The sequence below is a fragment of the Colobus angolensis genome, unplaced genomic scaffold (genome assembly GCF_000951035.1).
Source record: "Colobus angolensis palliatus isolate OR3802 unplaced genomic scaffold, Cang.pa_1.0 Scaffold92, whole genome shotgun sequence".
In the NCBI taxonomy this organism is placed as follows: Eukaryota; Metazoa; Chordata; class Mammalia; order Primates; family Cercopithecidae; genus Colobus; species Colobus angolensis.
Window position 1 is genome coordinate 10,248,409 of NW_012123154.1, and position 19,209 is coordinate 10,267,617.

At 36.3% G+C, this 19,209-nt stretch overlaps 1 protein-coding gene across 6 annotated transcripts in view; it reads right to left on the minus strand.

The window, feature by feature from the left end:
- Window positions 1-19,209, minus strand: part of SDCBP (syndecan binding protein (syntenin)) — a 30,691-nt gene that overhangs the window by 4,503 nt on the left and 6,979 nt on the right. The window contains exons 2-6 of one of the 6 annotated variants that reach the window (XM_011931953.1): window positions 13,642-13,707; window positions 7,776-7,854; window positions 6,424-6,533; window positions 2,373-2,531; window positions 238-413 (exon numbers count right to left, since the gene is read on the minus strand). In XM_011931953.1, the coding sequence (XP_011787343.1) occupies window positions 238-413; window positions 2,373-2,531; window positions 6,424-6,533; window positions 7,776-7,854; window positions 13,642-13,692 (575 nt within the window). In that variant the 5' untranslated portion in view covers window positions 13,693-13,707. Of the gene's footprint in view, window positions 1-237; window positions 414-2,372; window positions 2,535-6,423; window positions 6,534-7,775; window positions 7,855-13,641; window positions 13,708-19,209 lie in introns of all 6 variants that reach the window. The other 5 variants (XM_011931951.1, XM_011931954.1, XM_011931952.1 and 2 more) reach the window with 5 other exon arrangements.

Sequence of the window (19,209 nt, forward strand, 5' to 3'; positions counted from 1 at the left end):
TCTATTTTCTAGAGATTTGTCCTATAAATTCTGAAATAAGGTATCGTATCAGAATGCTTTAAAAACATGCTTTAAAAACAAACAAACAAAAAGTCTGCACCACACAGCTGCAAGACTATAAGGCTCATCAATAACATTTTATCATTTTCTGCAACAATATATTCACAGACTCTGAAAGTCCAAAAAAATGGAAAACTAGTATTGAATTTTCATTTGAGCTGTTTAGTAACAGCTTACCTGTCACGAATGGTCATGGTAATCTTCTCTCCAAAAGCCTGTTTGAGCACCTTGTGCGCTTTATCCGAGCTCCACCCTGCACAGTTTTCACCATTGATCTGGAGTACTTGGTCCCCAAATCTCAGACCAACCAACGAGGCTGGAGAATTAGCCTGGACTAGCTGAACAAATATACCCTAGATAATAAGAAAATAATTTTTGTCATTTACCACTACTATGATACAGTTTAAAATGCTGGAAAATTAGGAAACAACTGTTTATGTTAAAAACTCTACCCTAGTGACAAAAAAAAAAAAAAAAAGAAAAAAAGGAAAAACTATATGAGTGTATCCAGTTATCACCTCAAAAGAAACTGAAAAATTTATCAAGACAGTAACTCCAAAGAATACGGCAAAAAAGTGAGATTTCAATGGCGATTTTTATACCGAATCATAACCCACCTGACCAACCACAATCCCCCCCTTCAACGTGGAATAAAAAACTAAGGAAAATAAAGTGGGACAACTTTAATAAATGCAAGCGTCTATGAGTCTGATAGAATACCAGATTATCAGTCCATAATCATATTTAGGGGAAAAGCAAGTCACATATTAAAAAGTTTGATGAGTTCTTTTACAGCTTAATAAATGACAGTTTAAGGTCATAATTCTACCTTTTGAGCTGAAGCATTCTTTTACTTATTGGCTAAATTGTGTATAATCAAGTAAGATTAAAGTTTATTTGTCAGACTAAAAAGATGGGCATATTAAATCCACATGCGCAGGCTTATCAGGAACACACAATGAAATAAATACAGAAAACTCAAGTACTATTAACAAATAACTACTTACATGGATATTTTTACTTACGTAAAATCTCAATCAGAAGTTGAACAAAATATAAATAGATAAGTATAAAAGAAGAGTAAGCCTGGAAAAATATAAGTGCATCTACTTCAATCCTAAGCTAGGTCACACATTTCTATCACGTATCTTGTTACATTGTAGAGTGATAAGCAAGAACTAGGTAGCACCCCATATGAGAACAAATGCCCTTTGGCCAAGTGAACAAATCCACTGCAAGTATTTCCTACAGTAGGGCCAAGGGGTCTATGAAAAGTATCTTTTCTCTTTAGGACAGAGGAAAGAACACAAGAGCAATCCTGGTGGAAGGGGCAGCAGTATATTCCCTGAAGATTTTGGAGAAAGGGCAGCAAAGTCAGAACATCCCAACCAAGCACACAGATGTATTCTGAATAAGATACAAGTGAGCAAGGCCATCATCGATGGCCTCAGCCCCCTGGGTGGGCAGGCAGGGTTGGGGCTTCCTGCCAAGATCAGCCTCCTCCATTTACAGCAGTGCACCACACTTAACCATTTTCTGTGTGGAAAGGCTGGATGCACTAAGCTACAGATGTATGACTGAAACTGAATCCAATAAGGTAATGGCTGAAACTGTAAATTGGGGTAAAGACTCAGCATGTCCTTAACAATTCTAAATGGTTCTTCAGAAAGTAACCCTGTTTCATATATTCAGTATATTAAGGTGAGAGGTAATTATAAAGTAATGGCTGCCCTAATTAGAAAGAAACTTTTACTCAAAAAATGACCTACTAAATTCAAATGTGAAGAATGTTAATAACAAATCTGCAAAAACCACCTCACAAGTTAAATACTGATCATTTGGTTTAAAAATGTACACACATCCGGGAGACGGAGGTTGCAGTGAGTCAAGATCGCGCCACTGCACTGCAGCCTGGGGACAGAGCGAGACTCTGTCTCAAAAAAAAAGAAAAAAAAAAAGCACACCGACATTGACTACTATTGGTCAGTTTTTTCTTAACACCTTCACATCTGCTCTATTTAATTGCCACAATTCTATTATACAAAGTACATTATATGTAGGCCAGTGAAATGTATTCCAGTTAGAATATTCAGAAAAGAAAAACATCTTTCAAAGTAATGTGGTTGAAGTCCCAACTATGCCTCTGCAAAACAGAATACCCCCAACTGAACAAATTTAAGTTAGTAGATTTAAAATATTCTCAACTACAGATGCACTATTATAATTAAAGCATTTCCATTTCAAATTATTTTAACGTTAATCAATTATGTAAGATATTTAGACAAATTCAAATAGGTATTTAAAATACTTACATTATCTATTGATTTAAGCCTGAGTCCAATTTTTCCATCTTGATCCTTACACAAAATGACTTCACGAATCCCTTGCTTAATTTCTGCTCTACGAATTCCAACATCATTACCGGTAACAGGAGCCACCATATAGTTCACACTGGAAGGTCTTGCTACCAACTGCTGACAAAACCGTATACAATGTGTCAATATTCAGAAACACTCTCCTTGAAAAGAACAATGATAATTAACTGGGCAATCCACAAATAATTTCCTTCAGATAAAGTTTGATGTCTATAAAAATGGCACTGGCTCTATTACTAATTCTTCATTAACTTATTCCCACACATATCATCTCTAATAGATTCAATGACTCTCTGTTGCCCTTTGAATTCACTGGCATTTGTTTCACCGGTATATTGGCTTGTCTTCATCTCAAATGTATTATCTTTGAACTTAAAGGCCATATACTATTGAAATATTTTCCAGACGGTTCTTTATGTCACGATCTTTGACAATCTGCTTATCCTTTCAGAATTTCCATACAAGGGGCAAACTTCTTACCTCAGTGTTACTGAGAGGATTAAATGAAAACTGCATGGGCACTGGCACACAAAAGAGAGTCAACTATTATGTCTCCTCCACTCTAATAACCATCTATTATTATGATTAACAAATCATATGCACGAACTAGAATGCTCCAGAATACCTACATTAGGGATCTGTGTCAGGTACCATGTTACAAGTTTCTAATTTTTTCAAGTTTTCCTAACCAAAACTGGTGTCTTATTTTAAGTGGAACCTTTCCCCAACCAAAAAGGAAATGTAACAATATTAAGCCATTAAAAAGAGGAAATCCTGCCATTTGGACAACATGAATAAACATAGAGAATATTATTCCAAGTGAAATAAAACAGACACAGAAAGACAAGTACCGTCTGGGTCTCACTTATACGTGGAATCTGAAAAGAGTCAAACTCACAGAAGTAGAGAGTAGAAGGGAGGTTGTCAGGGGCTGGGGGTGGGCAGGGCAAAGAAGGAGAAAATGTTGGTCAAAGTGTACAGATTTTCAGTTATGAGTACATTCTAGAGATCTAATGTACAGCATAGTTAACTACAGTTAATAATACTGTACTCTATACTTGAAATTTGCTAAGAGTACATCTTAAGTGTTCTCACCACACACCAAAAGAAATGTAACTATGTGAGGTGACAGATATGTTAATAACCTTGACTGTGGTAATCATTTCACAATGTGTGTGTTTGTGTGTGTGTGTTTATCAATACCTCAAGTTGTATTGAGATATACAGTTGAATATAAACAATTTTTATTTGTTAATTATACCTCAATAAATAGCTGGGGAGAGGAAGATCCAGATGAAACATCGAGAAGAAAAATAAAATATGTGAAATGAAAAATTCACTAGATATGAAGAGTTAACAGAAATCTCCAGCAACAAATTAATTTAAAATAAAACAGAAGAAAAAGAAAAGGTGGCACACTGAAGAACCCTGGAGATGTAGACACAAAAAATGAAGGTTTAGGTCACCCTTCTAGGTATTAACTTTTTTTAAAAAAAGACCAGCTGAAGTATTGCCCAAGGGCAAAGGGATCTGAGCATCCATTTAGTGAACAAAGGAAGTTCTAAATTTTAACTACAGCCTCAGGACCAGTTACTAAAATACGAATCAGAGCAGCTATGACTCTCTTCTTTGTATATTTCCTGTAAATACAGCAATTAATCTTTCTGTTCCTCTATACCTCCTTTTACCTTTATATATGAATTGCTGGTAGTGGTTAACTTTACACTTTTGCCTTTAAATTAAAAATATTGGGCCGGGCGCGGTGGCTCAAGCCTGTAATCCCAGCACTTTGGGAGGCCGAGACGGGCGGATCACAAGGTCAGGAGATCGAGACCATCCTGGCTAACATGGTGAAACCCCGTCTCTACTAAAAATACAAAAACTAGCTGGGCGAGGTGGCGGGTGCCTGTAGTCCCAGCTACTTGGGAGGCTGAGGCAAGAGAATGGCGTAAACCCGGGAGGCGGAGCTTGCAGTGAGCTGAGATCCGGCCACTGCACTCCAGTCCGGGCGACAGAGCAAGACTCCACCTCAAAAAAAAAAAAAAAAAAAAAATTCTGTTGGGAATGTGAATACTTATAAGGGTAATTAATATCATATAGTAATCAATACCATGACCACTGCCCAGAGATGGCCACATTAACTGGTATCATCCCTTTCTAGAGAAAGGGTGAGAGCAACTTCATTTATATCAAGGGATACATGGTTTCATTTTGTACACCCGAGTTAAAATTGATTTTTATATTTTTAAAGATTGTAAACAAACAACAAGAATATGTGATAAAGATCATAAGTGACCATGAAAGCCTAAGGTATTTATTATGGAGCCCTTTATAAAGTTTGCTGAACTCTGATTTTATGAAGAAGTTCATCTTTTAAGGAGAAAGTATAAAGTTGTTGTTGTCACATGAAATTCAAGTATCTGTACAAGTGTGTGGATATACTGAGTAGTCAAAGGAGTAGGTGGTAACAGATATTAAGCTACTGTTTGTCAGCTCCAAATCCACCCTTCTAGACTCTACTTGGTGATATGCTGGGCCTAACTGTGCAAATTATAATTTTGTTTGTCAGTGACTGGAGTGATAAGCACCTCGTTCCTTCCTGTGTGCTTCCTGCTCCTGTCAGTACTGTGTAAGCCTGGCCCTTTACCCTGGCAGTAGCAGTTGGTTCCAGTCTGCAGCTTTTACTGACACTCCCAGAACCAGCCTCATTCCAACCCCTCAGAGGCACCAGTAGTGTCCCCTCATTCGAGGTCCGAGTCCCAGCTCTGTGGGGCTCTTCCCTCAAGGTTCTAGGTTCTGCTAACTCCAGTCTCTCCCCTGTGTCATCCCAGTCCTAGGAGAAGCAGCTAGCTATCTGCAATTACATCTATGTCCATTTATGTTTTTTTCAATTTTTCAACCTCTTAAAATACCTACTATTATTTGTTTTCCCAACTGCATCACCACTAACACAAGTTTTCAATAAATATTTGGTAAATACATAAATGCTAGGTACTGTATATGCATTGGGATATGGCAACAAGACAGACACAGATTTAACTACAATTATAATAAGTGGTACAAAGTGCTATGGTCATAGCAATAACCTTAATAAAAGGTTATCAGATCCATTACAATTAAGCTAGAATATGGAGTCTAATTACATGGAGCTTTGGATTTCAAAAAGAATGTTAAAAGACTAAGAGCAAAGGCTGGGCGCAGTGGCTCATGCCTGTAATCCCAGCACTCTGGGAGGTCGAGGCAGGTGGATCACCTGAAGTTAGGTGTTCGAGACCAGTGTGGTCAACATGGTGAAACTCGGTTTCTACCAAAAATACAAAAAATTAGCCGGGTGTGGTGGCGCATGCTTGTAGTCCCAGCTACTTGGGAGGCTAAGGCAGGAGAATCACTTGAACCCAAGAGGCAGAGGTTGCAGTGAACTGAGATCACACCATTGCACTCCAGCCTGGGTGACAGAGTGAGACTCCATCTCAACAACAGCAGCAGCAGCAACAACAAAAAAAAAGATTATGAGCAACAAAGATATGATAGACCTATATGTATATTTCAGAATGATTAACTTAGCAACAGCTTAGTACCTCGAAATAAGTTACTAGAGGAAATTTAAGAGCATACTATAATAATGAAGGCTAGAAGTATAGAAACCCTGAATATGGTTATAGTAGGACTAGAATGGATAAAAAACAGACAACATGAATACAAGAAACAGAAACGGAATCAACAGGACTTAGTAAATGACTAAATGCAGAAGACAAAGGAGAATGAACTAGTAAAAGGTATCTGAATCTAAGTCCTAATAAACTCAAAACCGTGTAGCACAAAATGAAGTAGATTATGTAAGAAACAATATCCAAAAGGGAGTCTAAAATTTCTGCGAAGTGAGGTTCAATGCTATTGTATATTTGTGAGTTAGCCACAAACAGGAAAGCTTATATTAACATGTAAAGTATGGTTTTATATAATTCAAAATTAATTACACTATACGTACCCCCTGAAGTGGTGCACCAGAAACCACGACCACATTTGCATGTATTTCTTCTTCATTTAAACTCAGCCCCATGTATTGAGACAGCTCCGGATATAGTTTGGGATAGAGATCTAATAAGTAAATGAATGAATGAATAAATTAAAAAGCACTTACAGAACACACAAAATGAAAACTTCTTTTATTATGGGCTTCTGCGTATTAACAAAATTATACTTAAGTTATAAAATCTGGAATGAATTTAAAGTAGCAATTTGGAAAGGCATCTCCCCATCTCTGTAACCATTAGAAATGGAAAATACAGAAAATGTTTAAAATGCATAAAATATGAAGACATCTGAACTGAAACAACCAGATTCCTAAACACTCACAAGTAGAAATAACTTTTCCAAATAAACTACCTTGCCTTTCCTGTTTCTTAAAATAAACTTACTTGATTAGGAATTTAGTAAGAATACCACTTACCAATTCAGAACAACTGACTAAAATATCTATTTGTCAAGTCAGCTACTTTATAACTCATTCTGTAAACAGGGCTATGGAATGATTCTTCTGAACAATTTTTTTTGAAAGCTTGCAAATTTTAGTGTCTTATTATTTTAATAATTTTAACCACATTCCAATGAAATCCTGCAAATGGTATTTTTAAATATTAACATTATTTCACTTAGTAGTAGTTATATACTATTTCCAAAAGCTCTTTTCTGCATGAGACTTAAATTATCTGTGACTTAAAATGAATTTTCTATGAGGCAAGGTTATAAACTGTTGTAAGACAAAATGACAGGCCACAAAACTTATTTAACACTTGTTTTGTATCATAAGTCATAGTATTTAGGAGCTCTGTCCTGAATCCCTCTGAACCTTGAAGAAAAAGGGACCAAAAACAGGATACAGAGAATGAATAAAGGCCTCAATATTTAAGAGGTTTCTCAAAGAGGAGGTGGTTGGAAATTTCAGAAGCTCCCATAGGAAAGACAGAAGACAGTTCAGAAAGTTCAGTAGCAGCAGCATGATGATAGTTCTTAAATGTGAATTCATATAGTTCTTACATGTGAATTCATATATATAACTCATTCATAAATGAATCAGCCACATGTTAGGGATTTACAAGTCAGTCTAAAATCAATTTTCATTAAGCCATGAAATACATCCCCATATCCACAGTTCACTATCTTAATTAGAAAAAGGGTTATTTTTTGAAATAAACTTTTTTTTCTTATTCATAACTATTTGAGCTTAACTACCAATTTTATGCAGCCTGTAAAGAAAAAAAAATCTTGGATTCCTTATTTGAGCAAAAGAAGATAACAATATTTCTGTTCACAGAGAATGAACTCAAAGTATAAACCTACTGCCATCTTGAGAGATAGGAGCAGAAGCTTCTGACAAAATTGCTGGATTGGCAGGGTTTGCAGAAAAAGCAGTTTGAGCCTGAAAAAGAAAAGAAGAAAATTGTAACAATATGCTATACTTACTTTATATTCTTATATAATTTATAAGCTAAATCCAGTACTTCCAAAAAGAAACTAAAACAATGAAGATTTATGTAAGTTTAATTTCAAACATGTCAGCAATACATTTTTTCAAAGGAAATCTCCAAATCAAAACTATATTTGATATTCTAAATACTTTTAAAGCTATCACAAAAAAATTGTAGAAGTACTTATTCCACGTCTTATAACCAGTATTTCATAGTGCTGCCACAATAAATATTTTCAAAGTGCATTCTAAAATGAATAAATTTTACATTTTCATTATTCTTTCACTAATTAGTCCAAGTAAAAATATTTTATTTGCATAAGAAAAAAGCATACCCATATTCATATAAAAAGTCATATATCAGAAAAACACCTAAAAAATAAATACTAAGTTGCTAATATTTACCATTTTAGCATGTCCCACTGAAATCACCATTATCTTCATCGCAGCAAGTATAGGAAGGGGTTTATGCTAAACACTTTTAGAATATCAGAAATTATGAAAATAGCACAGTTTATCACTGACATAAATGGATGATGACAAGGTAATATAATTTGTAACTGTTAAACTTGCCAAAATCATTCTGACACACTCTGACACTCTAGCATTTATCAGTGCTATTCATTCATGCCCAAGTATCCACTTCTCAGGGCTGCCTTGATGGCCTACATCATATGAAGTATTTCACTGATGGAAATACTTTATCCTTTACCATTAGATCTGACTTTCTGAAATAGCTATATGTCATTAGAGACAAGTTTGGTAATAAGTTGTATGACCAATCTCTACCAACTTTTTACTTTATTGGAAACGTGTCATTTTAAAAATGAAGTTCATAGTAGTATCTCAACCTAGCCCTAAAATCAATGTCAAGAGTAGTCCCAAAGACGCTTCGGAGATATGAAAGCTTAGGTTAAATAAGTAAAGCCTACAAAAGCTTTGAATGGTACTAAAGTCATGTGTTCTGATATACTTGTTGAGTCATCCTTTAATATTTATTATTTCATAATTTGTTAAACATTCTAGATTTAAACAAAATACAGCATGAACATCTTTATAACTGTAAATAACAATCCACAAATTGAACATGTGTTGAACTTTGAAAGTTCTTTCACCACGATTAGCTAAAAGGAGCTAGTGGCTTGTTATATTACTTCTTGAATCATGTCTAACAAAAAAAGTACTGTGCAGCACTGAAAAAAAAAAAAAGAGCTATAAAGACATGAAAAGACACGGAGGAAACTTAAGTGGATATTACTAAGTGAAAGAAGCCAACCTGAAAAGGCTACATACTTTATGATTCCAACTATGACATTTTGAAAAACGCAAAATTGTGGAGATAATAAAGTATTAGGCCAGGCACGATGGCTCAGGCCTTTAATCTCAGCACTTTGGGAAGCCGAAGTTGGAGAGGTGCTTGAGGCCTGGAGTTCAAGACCAGTCTGGGCAACATAGGAAAACCCTGCCTATGCAAAAAATTGTTTTGGCCGGGCACAGTGGCTCATGCCTGTAATCCCAGCACTTTGGTAGGCTGAGGTGGGCAGATCACCTGAAGTCAGGAGTTCAGCTGACCAACATGACATGTTGTCATGTTTCTCATGGCCAACATGGCAAAACCCCGTCTCTAGTAAAAATACAGAAATTAGCTGGGCATGGTGATGGGTGCCTGTAAATTCCAGCTACCCGGGAGGCTGAGGCAGGGAGAATTGCTTGAACCCAGGAGGCGGTGGTTGCAGTGAGCCAAGATCGCACCACTGCACTGCAGCCTGGTGACAGAGCAAGACTCCGTCTCAGGAGAAAAAAAAAAATTTTTTAAGCTAGCTAGATATGGTAGTGTATGCCTGTAGTTCCAGCTACTTAGGAGGCTGTGGCAGGTGGATGGAGGCTGTGGTGAACTATGACTGTGCCACTGTACTCCAGCCTGGGCAACAGAGCAACATCCTGACGCTAAAAAAAACACAAAAGCAAAAGCAAATTATTGGTTGCCAGGAGTTTCTGGAAGGGAAGAAAGAACAGGCATTAAAGGATTTTTAGAGCAGTGAACCTATTCTGTCTAATGCTACAATGGTATACAGTCATGTGCTGCATGTTCTGATCAGTGATGAACCACATATACAACAGTGATCCCATGAGAATATAAAAGAGTTCAAAAATTCCTGTTGCCTAGTGACATCATAGCTGCCGTAACACAACTCATTAGTTTGTGGTGATGGTGGTGTAAACAAGCTTACTGCACTGCTAGTCATATATAAAAAAGTATAGCACCTATAATTATTCATGGTACATAATACTTGATAATGATAATAAAAGACTAAGTTACTCATTTATGTATTTCCTGTGTTATACACTTTAGAGTATATCCTTCTACTTACAAAAACAGTTAATTGTAAAACAGTCTCAGGCAGGTCCTTCAGGAGGTATTCCAGAAGGCACTGTTACCATTGGAGATGACAACTCCATGCATGTTACTGCCTCTGAAGACCTTTCAGTGGGACAATGTGGAGGTGGAAGACAGTGATATTGATGATCCTGACCCTGTGCAGGCCTAGGCTAATGTGAGTGTGTGTTTTAGTTTTTAACAAACTTACAAGAAATTTTAAAAAACTAAAAATTTAAAAAATAGGAAAAAAGCTTACAGAATCAGGATATAAAGAAAGGAAATATTTTATACAGCTGTACAATGTGTTGTGTCTTAATCTATGTTATTACAAGAGTCAGAAAGTTAAGAAATTAAAGTTACAGGAAGCTAAGGTTAATTTATAATTCGACAAAGAAAAATCTTTAAATAAATTTAGTGCAGCCCAAGTATAGAGTGTTGATAAAGTCTACAGCAGTGTACAGTAATGTCCTAGGCCTCACATTCACTCACCACTCACTCACTGACTCACTCAGTGCAACTTCTAGTCCTGGAAGCTCCATTCATGGTAAGTGCCATATGCAGATGCACCATTTTAAATCTTTTACATCGTATTTTTACCATACCTTTTCTGTGTTTAGATACACAAATACTATTGTGTAACAACTGCCTACAGTATTCAGTACAGTAACATGCAGTGTTACTGTATCGTACAGGTGGGATCATACAGGTTTGTAGCATAGGAACAACAGACTATACCATATTGCTTAGATGTGTAGTAGGCTATGCCATCTAGATTTGTGGAAGTACACTCTATAATGTTTGCACAACAAACTGTCTAATGTGGCGTTGCTCAGAACATACCCGTCTTTAAGCAACACATGACTATATACACGTCACTATACATTTGTCAAAATCCATAGAACATGTAACACCAACAGTGAACCTAATGTAATGTAATGAAAATATGTAAACTTCAGGTGATATTAATGAGCCAGATGTACTGCTCTGGTGCAGATGCTGATACTAGGGGAGGTTGTGCATGTGTGAGGACAGAGGGTATACCGTACTTTCTGATCAATTACGTTGCAAATCTAAAATTGCTCTAAAACACAGCTTACTAATTCAAAATACTTCTCCTTTGTATGTAGTTATGATTTTCTATTCTTTCATTGCTATTGTTTTTAATCCAAGGAATACTGAAGAATACATATAGAAAGCTCCCTGCAAAGTTATATAAATTTAATTATGTTATTTGCAGTAAAAATGAAACAACAGGATGTAACCCAATTTTAAGTACTGTAAACCATTAAATGTAGCTACTTATTTCAAACTTACTTTGAAATCTGACACAAGTAAAAAAAAGGGGTTACAGGTACCCCAAGGAGCATGCCAGGGCCTATTATTTCTGCCATTAACAGAAAGGATGTGGAAAAAACATGCTTGTAGCATCACTTCTGCCAAATTCTGCCCACCGTATTAGGAAACTGATAAGCTCTGGTTCTATATATCATTATTTATTAAAAGCTTACTTTGCATAAGCAGAGGAAACCACAGGCTCTTGTCAGGATTTGGAATGGAGAGAAAGGTCTAGGGACTGTATGATGTTAAAAGCCACAACCTAATGGCTACTGTAGAATAGTTTACAAAATACGAATGGTTGGTTCATTGCTGTAATTTAGCTTTGCTGTGGTGTTAAAGGCCAGCAGATGAGAAAATGAATACTACCTTCCTTCATAATACCGTTTCAGGGGAATCTTAAGAATAAAAACAAACATGAGTATCATCCACCTTAGAAAATGATACAAAAACAAACACTATAGCCAAAGAGTTTAATGGCTACATTAGGAATATTTTTAAATTCAGGAGTAATAAAAGAACCATGTTTCCCACTCCTTATTCACTGTTCTATCTCCCAGCTGCTTTCTGCTCTGAACATAAAAGGTTCTTTAATGTAAATATCTATGTAATTCACTTCTGCTTAAAGAGGGCAGCATGATACAGATTGTAGCCCTCTTTATTTTTCATTCCAATATTTGTCAATATCAACTCTTCTTCTGCTGCTGTTTTCAAAATCAAAAGCCTCAGCTCATATCTGACTATGGTAAATTTACATTCAATTCCATAAAAACCTAACAAAAAAAGGATGAAAAAGAACAGATTAGTTATTCTTACGGGTCCACCTAAAAATCCTTATCAGTTAATGTGTTGATGTCATATTAATGGCTAAGCAGTTATTCTGGAAAGCTAAATATTTCAGATAAAGGTCTTTTAAAAAGAGTGCTTGTTTAGAGGAACTACGTGGAAATAAAACCACATGAAGAAAATACTGACAAAATACTAAAGAAGTGATAGGAAGATGTAAAAGATGACTGAATAGGCCACGTGAAATTTTGAGGCATCAAAGCCTTGGCAGCTGAACTGTAGATTTCAGAGATTTTACAACCCTCATTTTAATATCCATACTGGATCTATGAAAAATAATTGTTCATAATTCAATTATCAATAAGTAAATCTCACTTTCTAGTAAATTGAAGACAGGGCACCAATAAAATGATCTTCAAGGTAAAGAGTTTTCATTTATTTTGTCAAATTAAAATAATAAACAATAGCTGAAGAAATTCTAAACTGATAAAGAGATCAAGCTGAAAGCTAACCGTAAACAGACAAATCCATCATATACTACAAATTATCCTCAGTTAAAATAATTATCAAAAATTTCCCAAATAGCCAGAATTGGTCCCAATTCCTCACTTTGTTCTTAAGCAGAAGCATGTGTTTTCAAAATACTAAGGACTATAAAAATTTTCAACTCAATGCAATTAGAAATACTGCAATCTCTACACATTTAGAGAATAAACAAGTGAAATGTCTGCTGCTCATCTCTCAAAGGAAAGAAATCACTACACTTTCCCTGTGCTTTTAAATAACTGCTATTCTAAAAGTAGCATGTACTCCACTATTTCTGTAATTTTAACTTCATTTAGGAGGCAGAGAATTACTTTAAAGAGTGGTCATACCTAAAGATCCAAAAGACAAATATACCAATTTTATACAAAACTATGAATATCTAAAAAATTGGAGCATATTTTGTCAACTCAAATATGTTACATATAATTTAAATTTTAGACAGAAAATTAAGCTACATGTAAAAAGTGTAAGTCAAATTAAAAAAAAACTCATGCCTATTAATTCACAGTGAAATGAAAAAACGTTGCTAGTTTTTCTGTAAACTTTTTAGTCTGCAATTAATAAAACTAAAGGTTTATGAAGTATAAAAATGAACAAATATATCTGCCATTTAGCTATCTTGCTTTACTTCACCTATAAGTAGAATGTATGTTACTGTGCTTGTTTTGAAAAAAGTATTTAAACTATCATACCTGAATTACTTTGTCTACCTTCAAGTCTTCAAGAGATGGATACAGCGACATTTTTGCAAGATTCTTCTAAAGAAAAAAAGAACGTTATATTACTCTGATGTCACAGAAATTGAAACAGACACATAAACACGTACAACTATTTAACACAATAAAAACATTTAAATTGCAAAACATATTAAAAAATAGGAATATATAGGCCATACCAAAAGTCAGCTGATAAACTTAAGAATCCCCAAACTACCTCTCTTCCCCTAATATTATTACTGAACTATATCCATCACTGATTTTTAAAATTCCTTTCAAGTAAAAGTCCCTTCATTTTACAGACTTAGAAAATCAAATAGAATAGTTATGTGACTTACTCCTAATTTACACAAGTACTTGCAACTTAGCCAGGACTACGAAACTACCCTTAGTACAATGCCCTTGGGCACCACACCGCTACAATTCCTTCTAACAATGAAAGCCTAAAAGCAGACCATATGCAGTAACAATACATGAAACCTCTATTACTAAGAAAAATATATACACACATATATGTATATAGAAGAAACTATATTAACTAACAGATTTATCTTCAGAAGACAGATGGTAAAGGAGTGAGGAATAAGAGGGAAATTTTTACTTTTCATTTAAAATACTTTTATATTAAGTAAAGTATGTTTTTTAGTTATCAGAAATTGCTTTTTGTAATAATTTAAAACACAATTCTCTTAATGTATTATATGAATACATATTTTAAATTTTATTTAGCTGTTTTGAGATGAATACCTGATACTTTCACTCAACCCAATAAAACAGAATATATGCTAACCTGGTATATGGTTTAACGTTAAGATTCTTGATTCAGGTATCAATTTATTACCTCCTATTTCCAAATCCACTTCTTACTGCCTTCTCTCCCAAAACGGAGCTGAGCTCTTTCAACATTGCTCTGTTACCAGCTGGGATGATGTTAAGCCTTGTCAGTAGAGGCAACTGGAGGTACACTGTAGGAGGAAGAGGTTTCCTCCTCATGGTTCCAATGTACTATTCTAGTCAGACTCCTGCAGCACCTGCTCCTACAGCATCTTGCAACCTGCAGGAAGTAGTTCCATAAGCATGCAGACGCTAACCCCAGCACTCTGTTGAGTAACTCTGTAGCAGAATGCCACCACCAAGGAATCTCCCAGAGCAGCTTTCTCAACCCCGTCATGTGGCTTCTGCAGCAAATTCCAAAGTTCAGAATGCCAGACGGAGAACTTCAGGGAAGTTCCAGAAGCAAGGTCCAGTGACATCTGTCCCCTCTTCAGCCAGACCTGGATCTCAGCCCAGGTAAGGGAGCAGCCCTAGAGTTAGTGGCTACTTATTAAGTCTGCTCTTACAGTATTCTTCAAAGTTGTCTTTACTTCTTACAAGTCAATCTCTATTTCTTCAATCATGTTATAACTAATAGTTCTGTGTATTAAACCTCCACTTTTAAAATCACTATATGGTCTCTGTCTCCTAGTTGGACAGTAGTTTTTTTAATTAATATAATTCACACACTCTAAAATTCAGCCTTTCAAAGTATACAATGCAATGGTTTTTAATGTATTCACAGACTTCTACAATCATCTCCACTACCTATCTTCGAATATTTCCATCCTCCCCAAAAGAAAACGCGTGCCTCCCCATTCTACCCTCCTTCCAGCTCTAGGCAACATACACTTTCCCGCCTCTGGATTTACCTGCTCTGGATACTTAATCTAGAATCTTAGGACATGTGGCTTTCTGCATCTGGCTTCTTTCACATAGCGTATGTTCAAGGTTCATCTGTGTTAGAGCATTTATCAGTATTTCATTCATTTTCATAGCGGAATAATATTCCACTGTATGTATACCACATTATATTTATGCTGTCATCAGCTCATAACATTTGGGTTATTTGCACTTTTTGGCTATTATAAATAATGCTGTTAAAAATGCCAATGAGCATTTGCATTGTTAGCAAATAATATGTGAGTTTATATACTTTTTAAATAAATGCATCTTTAATTCTCTTGGAATATAGCTAAGCATGCAACCGCTGGGTCATATGGTAACTCTAATACCATCCCCTTGATGATTACAGGATTCGACATATGAATGGAAGGACACCATCACAAACATTCAGACCATATCATAGACCACTATCTCATATGATTTACAAACACTTTTCTTATTCTGAAGATTGTCTTTTCATTTTTTTTCACAGTGCATTTTGCAGTATGAGGTTTTAAATTCTGATGAAGTTGAATCTATATTTCTTCTTGGTTGCTTATGCTTTAGATATAACATCTCGGGCCGGGCGCGGTGGCTCAAGCCTGTAATCCCAGCACTTTGGGAGGCCGAGACGGGCGGATCACGAGGTCAGGAGATCGAGACCATCCTGGCTAACACGGTGAAACCCCGTCTCTACTAAAAAATACAAAAAAAACTAGCCGGGCGAGGTAGCGGGCGCCTGTAGTCCCAGCTACTCCGGGAGGCTGAGGCAGGAGAATGGTGTGAACCCGGGAGGCGGAGCTTGCGGTGAGCTGAGATCCGGCCACTGCACTCCAGCCTGGGGGACAGAGCAAGACTCCGTCTCAAAAAAAAAAAATAATAATAAATAAAGATATAACATCTCAGAAACTATTGCCCAACTCAAGGTCATGAAGACTTATCCTTATGTTTTCTTCTAAAAATGTTATGTCTTTAATTCCTGCATTTATATCTTTGATCTATTTTATGTTAATTTTGTACACAGTGTGTGGTATAGATCCATATTCATTACTATCCATGTGGAAATCCAGTCATTTCAGCACCACTTTTTGAAAATAACATTTTTGAATTGTCTTGGCACCGTTGTTGAAAATCAATTGATTGTAACTGTATGCACTTATTTCTGCAATCTCAATTCTATTTCATTGATCTATATGTCTATCCTTATACCAGTACCACACAGTCTTGAGTATTGAACATTTGTATTAAGTTTTAAAATCAGTTAATGTGAATCCTCCCACTCTGTTCTTTTTCGAAATTGTTTTGGCTATTCTAAACCCCTATCAATTCAGTATCAGTTTTAGAATCAGTATATCCATTTCTGTAAAAATAAATAAATAAATAAAAGGTGTCCTTAAATCTGAAGTGAGTCTCTTATAAACTGGGTATAGCTGGCTCTTGGTTTTATTTTTTTAATCCATTCATCCCCTCTATGTCTTTTCATTGGAGAGTTTAGTACATTTAAAGTTATTACTGATAGGGAAGGACTTACAATGACATTTTGTTAATGATTTTCTAACTTGAAACTTTTTTCTCCTTCCTTTCCTCTCTTGCCATCATGCTTTTTGTTTCATTGTTTTTTTTTTTTAATAGATATGCTTTGATTCCTTATTTGTGTGTGTGTATTTTCTATAGGTATCTTCTTTGTGGTTACCATGGAGCTTAAATAAAACATCTTCTAATAAATCTATTTTAAGCTGATAACTTCAACTGCATACAATACTGCTTCTTCTCATCCATCCCCATACTGCATTACTGATGTCACAAATTACATCTTTTAGGTTGTGCATCTACTAATATTTTTATAGTTATAGGCACTTATACTTTTGTCTTAGACTTATATATCAGAAATAAGTGATTTACTCACCACCATTACAATAATATGCAGGTCTGTATTTGTCCATAGCTTTATCATTTAATTTTATACTTTCTTTCTTTTTTTTTTTTTTTTTTGAGACGGAGTCTTGCTCTGTTGCCCAGGCTGGAGTGCAGTGGCCAGATCTCAGCTCACTGCAAGCTCTGCCTCCCGGGTTCCCGCCATTCTCCTGCCTCAGAGTCCCGAGTAGCTGGGACTACAGGCGCCCGCCACCTCGCCCAGCTAGTTTTTTTTTTGTACTTTTTATTAGACATGAGGTTTCACCGTGTTAACCAGGATGGTCTCGATCTCCTGACCTCGTGATCCGCCCGTCTCGGCCTCCCAAAGTGCTGGGATTACAGGCTTGAGCCACCGCGTCCGGCCTAATTTTATACTTTCACATTGAACATCCTTTTGTTTCCATTTAACAGACTCCCATTAGCATGTATTTTAAGTCAGATATACTGGTGATGAACTCTCTCAGATTTTGATAATCTTATTTCTCTTTTATTTTTAAAGAAAAGTTTTGTCACATACAGTACTTTGCTGGCAGTTTTTCTTCCAGCAGTTTGACTATATCATCCCACTTCTTTCTGACCTGCAAGGTTTCTGCTAAGAAATCCACTTAGAGTCCTACAGAATCTCCTTTGTACATGACAAGTTGTTCTTATCCTGCTGCTTTCAAAATTCTTTGACAATTTGATTATAGTGTGTTTCCATGTGGATGTCTTTGGATTGTTCTACTCTGGAGTCCATTGGGCTTCTTGAATCTGGATGTCCACTGCCTTCCTTCAATTTGGGAAGTTTTGGCCATTATTTCTTCAAATAAGCTTTTTGCTCCTTTCTCTTTCCAACATATGGAACTTCCATACAATCTATATTGATACAATTGATGCTCTCCCATTAGTACTCTAGACTGTCTTCATTCTTTTTTTATTCTTTTTCTTTTTGCTTCTCTGACTGGATAATTTCAAACGACCTGGCTTCAAGTTCACTAATTCTTCTTGAAAAACACTGCTGCTAAACTCCTCTAGTAAATATTTTAATTCCGTCAAAGCATATTGCATCCGTTACAGTGTTTGTTTGGTTCCTTTTTATGTTTTCAATCTCTTTGTTGACACCATTTTGTTCATGCAGCATTTTCCTTGGGTCACTGAACGTGTTTATGGTGGTTAGTCTGAATTCCTTCTGAGATAATAAAGATATCTGTGTTTCCTTAAAGTAGGTTTCTGGATATTTTGACCCTTTGATTGGGCCATGTTTCCCTATTTCTTTGTGTGCCTTTTAACATCATGTTGGGATCCAAGCACTTGAAAAAATATCACCCCTGCCAGTCTTTGTGGACTGGCTCTGTACAGAGAAAGATCCTCACTGATCAGCCTGACTAGAGATTCTGCATGCCTTCTGAACCTTTCCTGAGAACGCTTCTTCTCTACCAGTGTGTATAAATTCTCAAGATGAACTTGCTGGTTTCCTTTTTCAGGATCTCATAATCTTTTGCTCCCTGTGCTATCTGTCTATGATACTTCAGGTTCTCTGGAGCTGCTGCAAGCCACCCAGCTCTCTTGTTTTCGGAGGCCTCCAACCTGGTGCCCTTTCCTGTCAGTGGGCTTTTAGAGTATGTCCACTCCTGCCTGTGCTCCAAGTCAGGTGAAACAGAAGCCAGTCCCTTGGGGGTAGTTCTCTGAAGTGTTGGACACATACTCCACTATTCTCTCCCCAACCCCTTTCATGCCATACCTAGGGACAGGCTGCTGAGCTGTATCATTCTCTGCCTGCCCTACCATAGGTCCTCTAGAGCAGAAACAAGTCTTCCAGTTCTCTGTTGTTCTCAGTGGCTCCCGGGCACCTGGAATACACCACCAGCTCCTGTCAGCTTTCCAAGACAAGCAAGACAGAAGCCAGTCCCTCAGCCCACTGAAAAGGTGAAACACTGGACACACATTCCAACT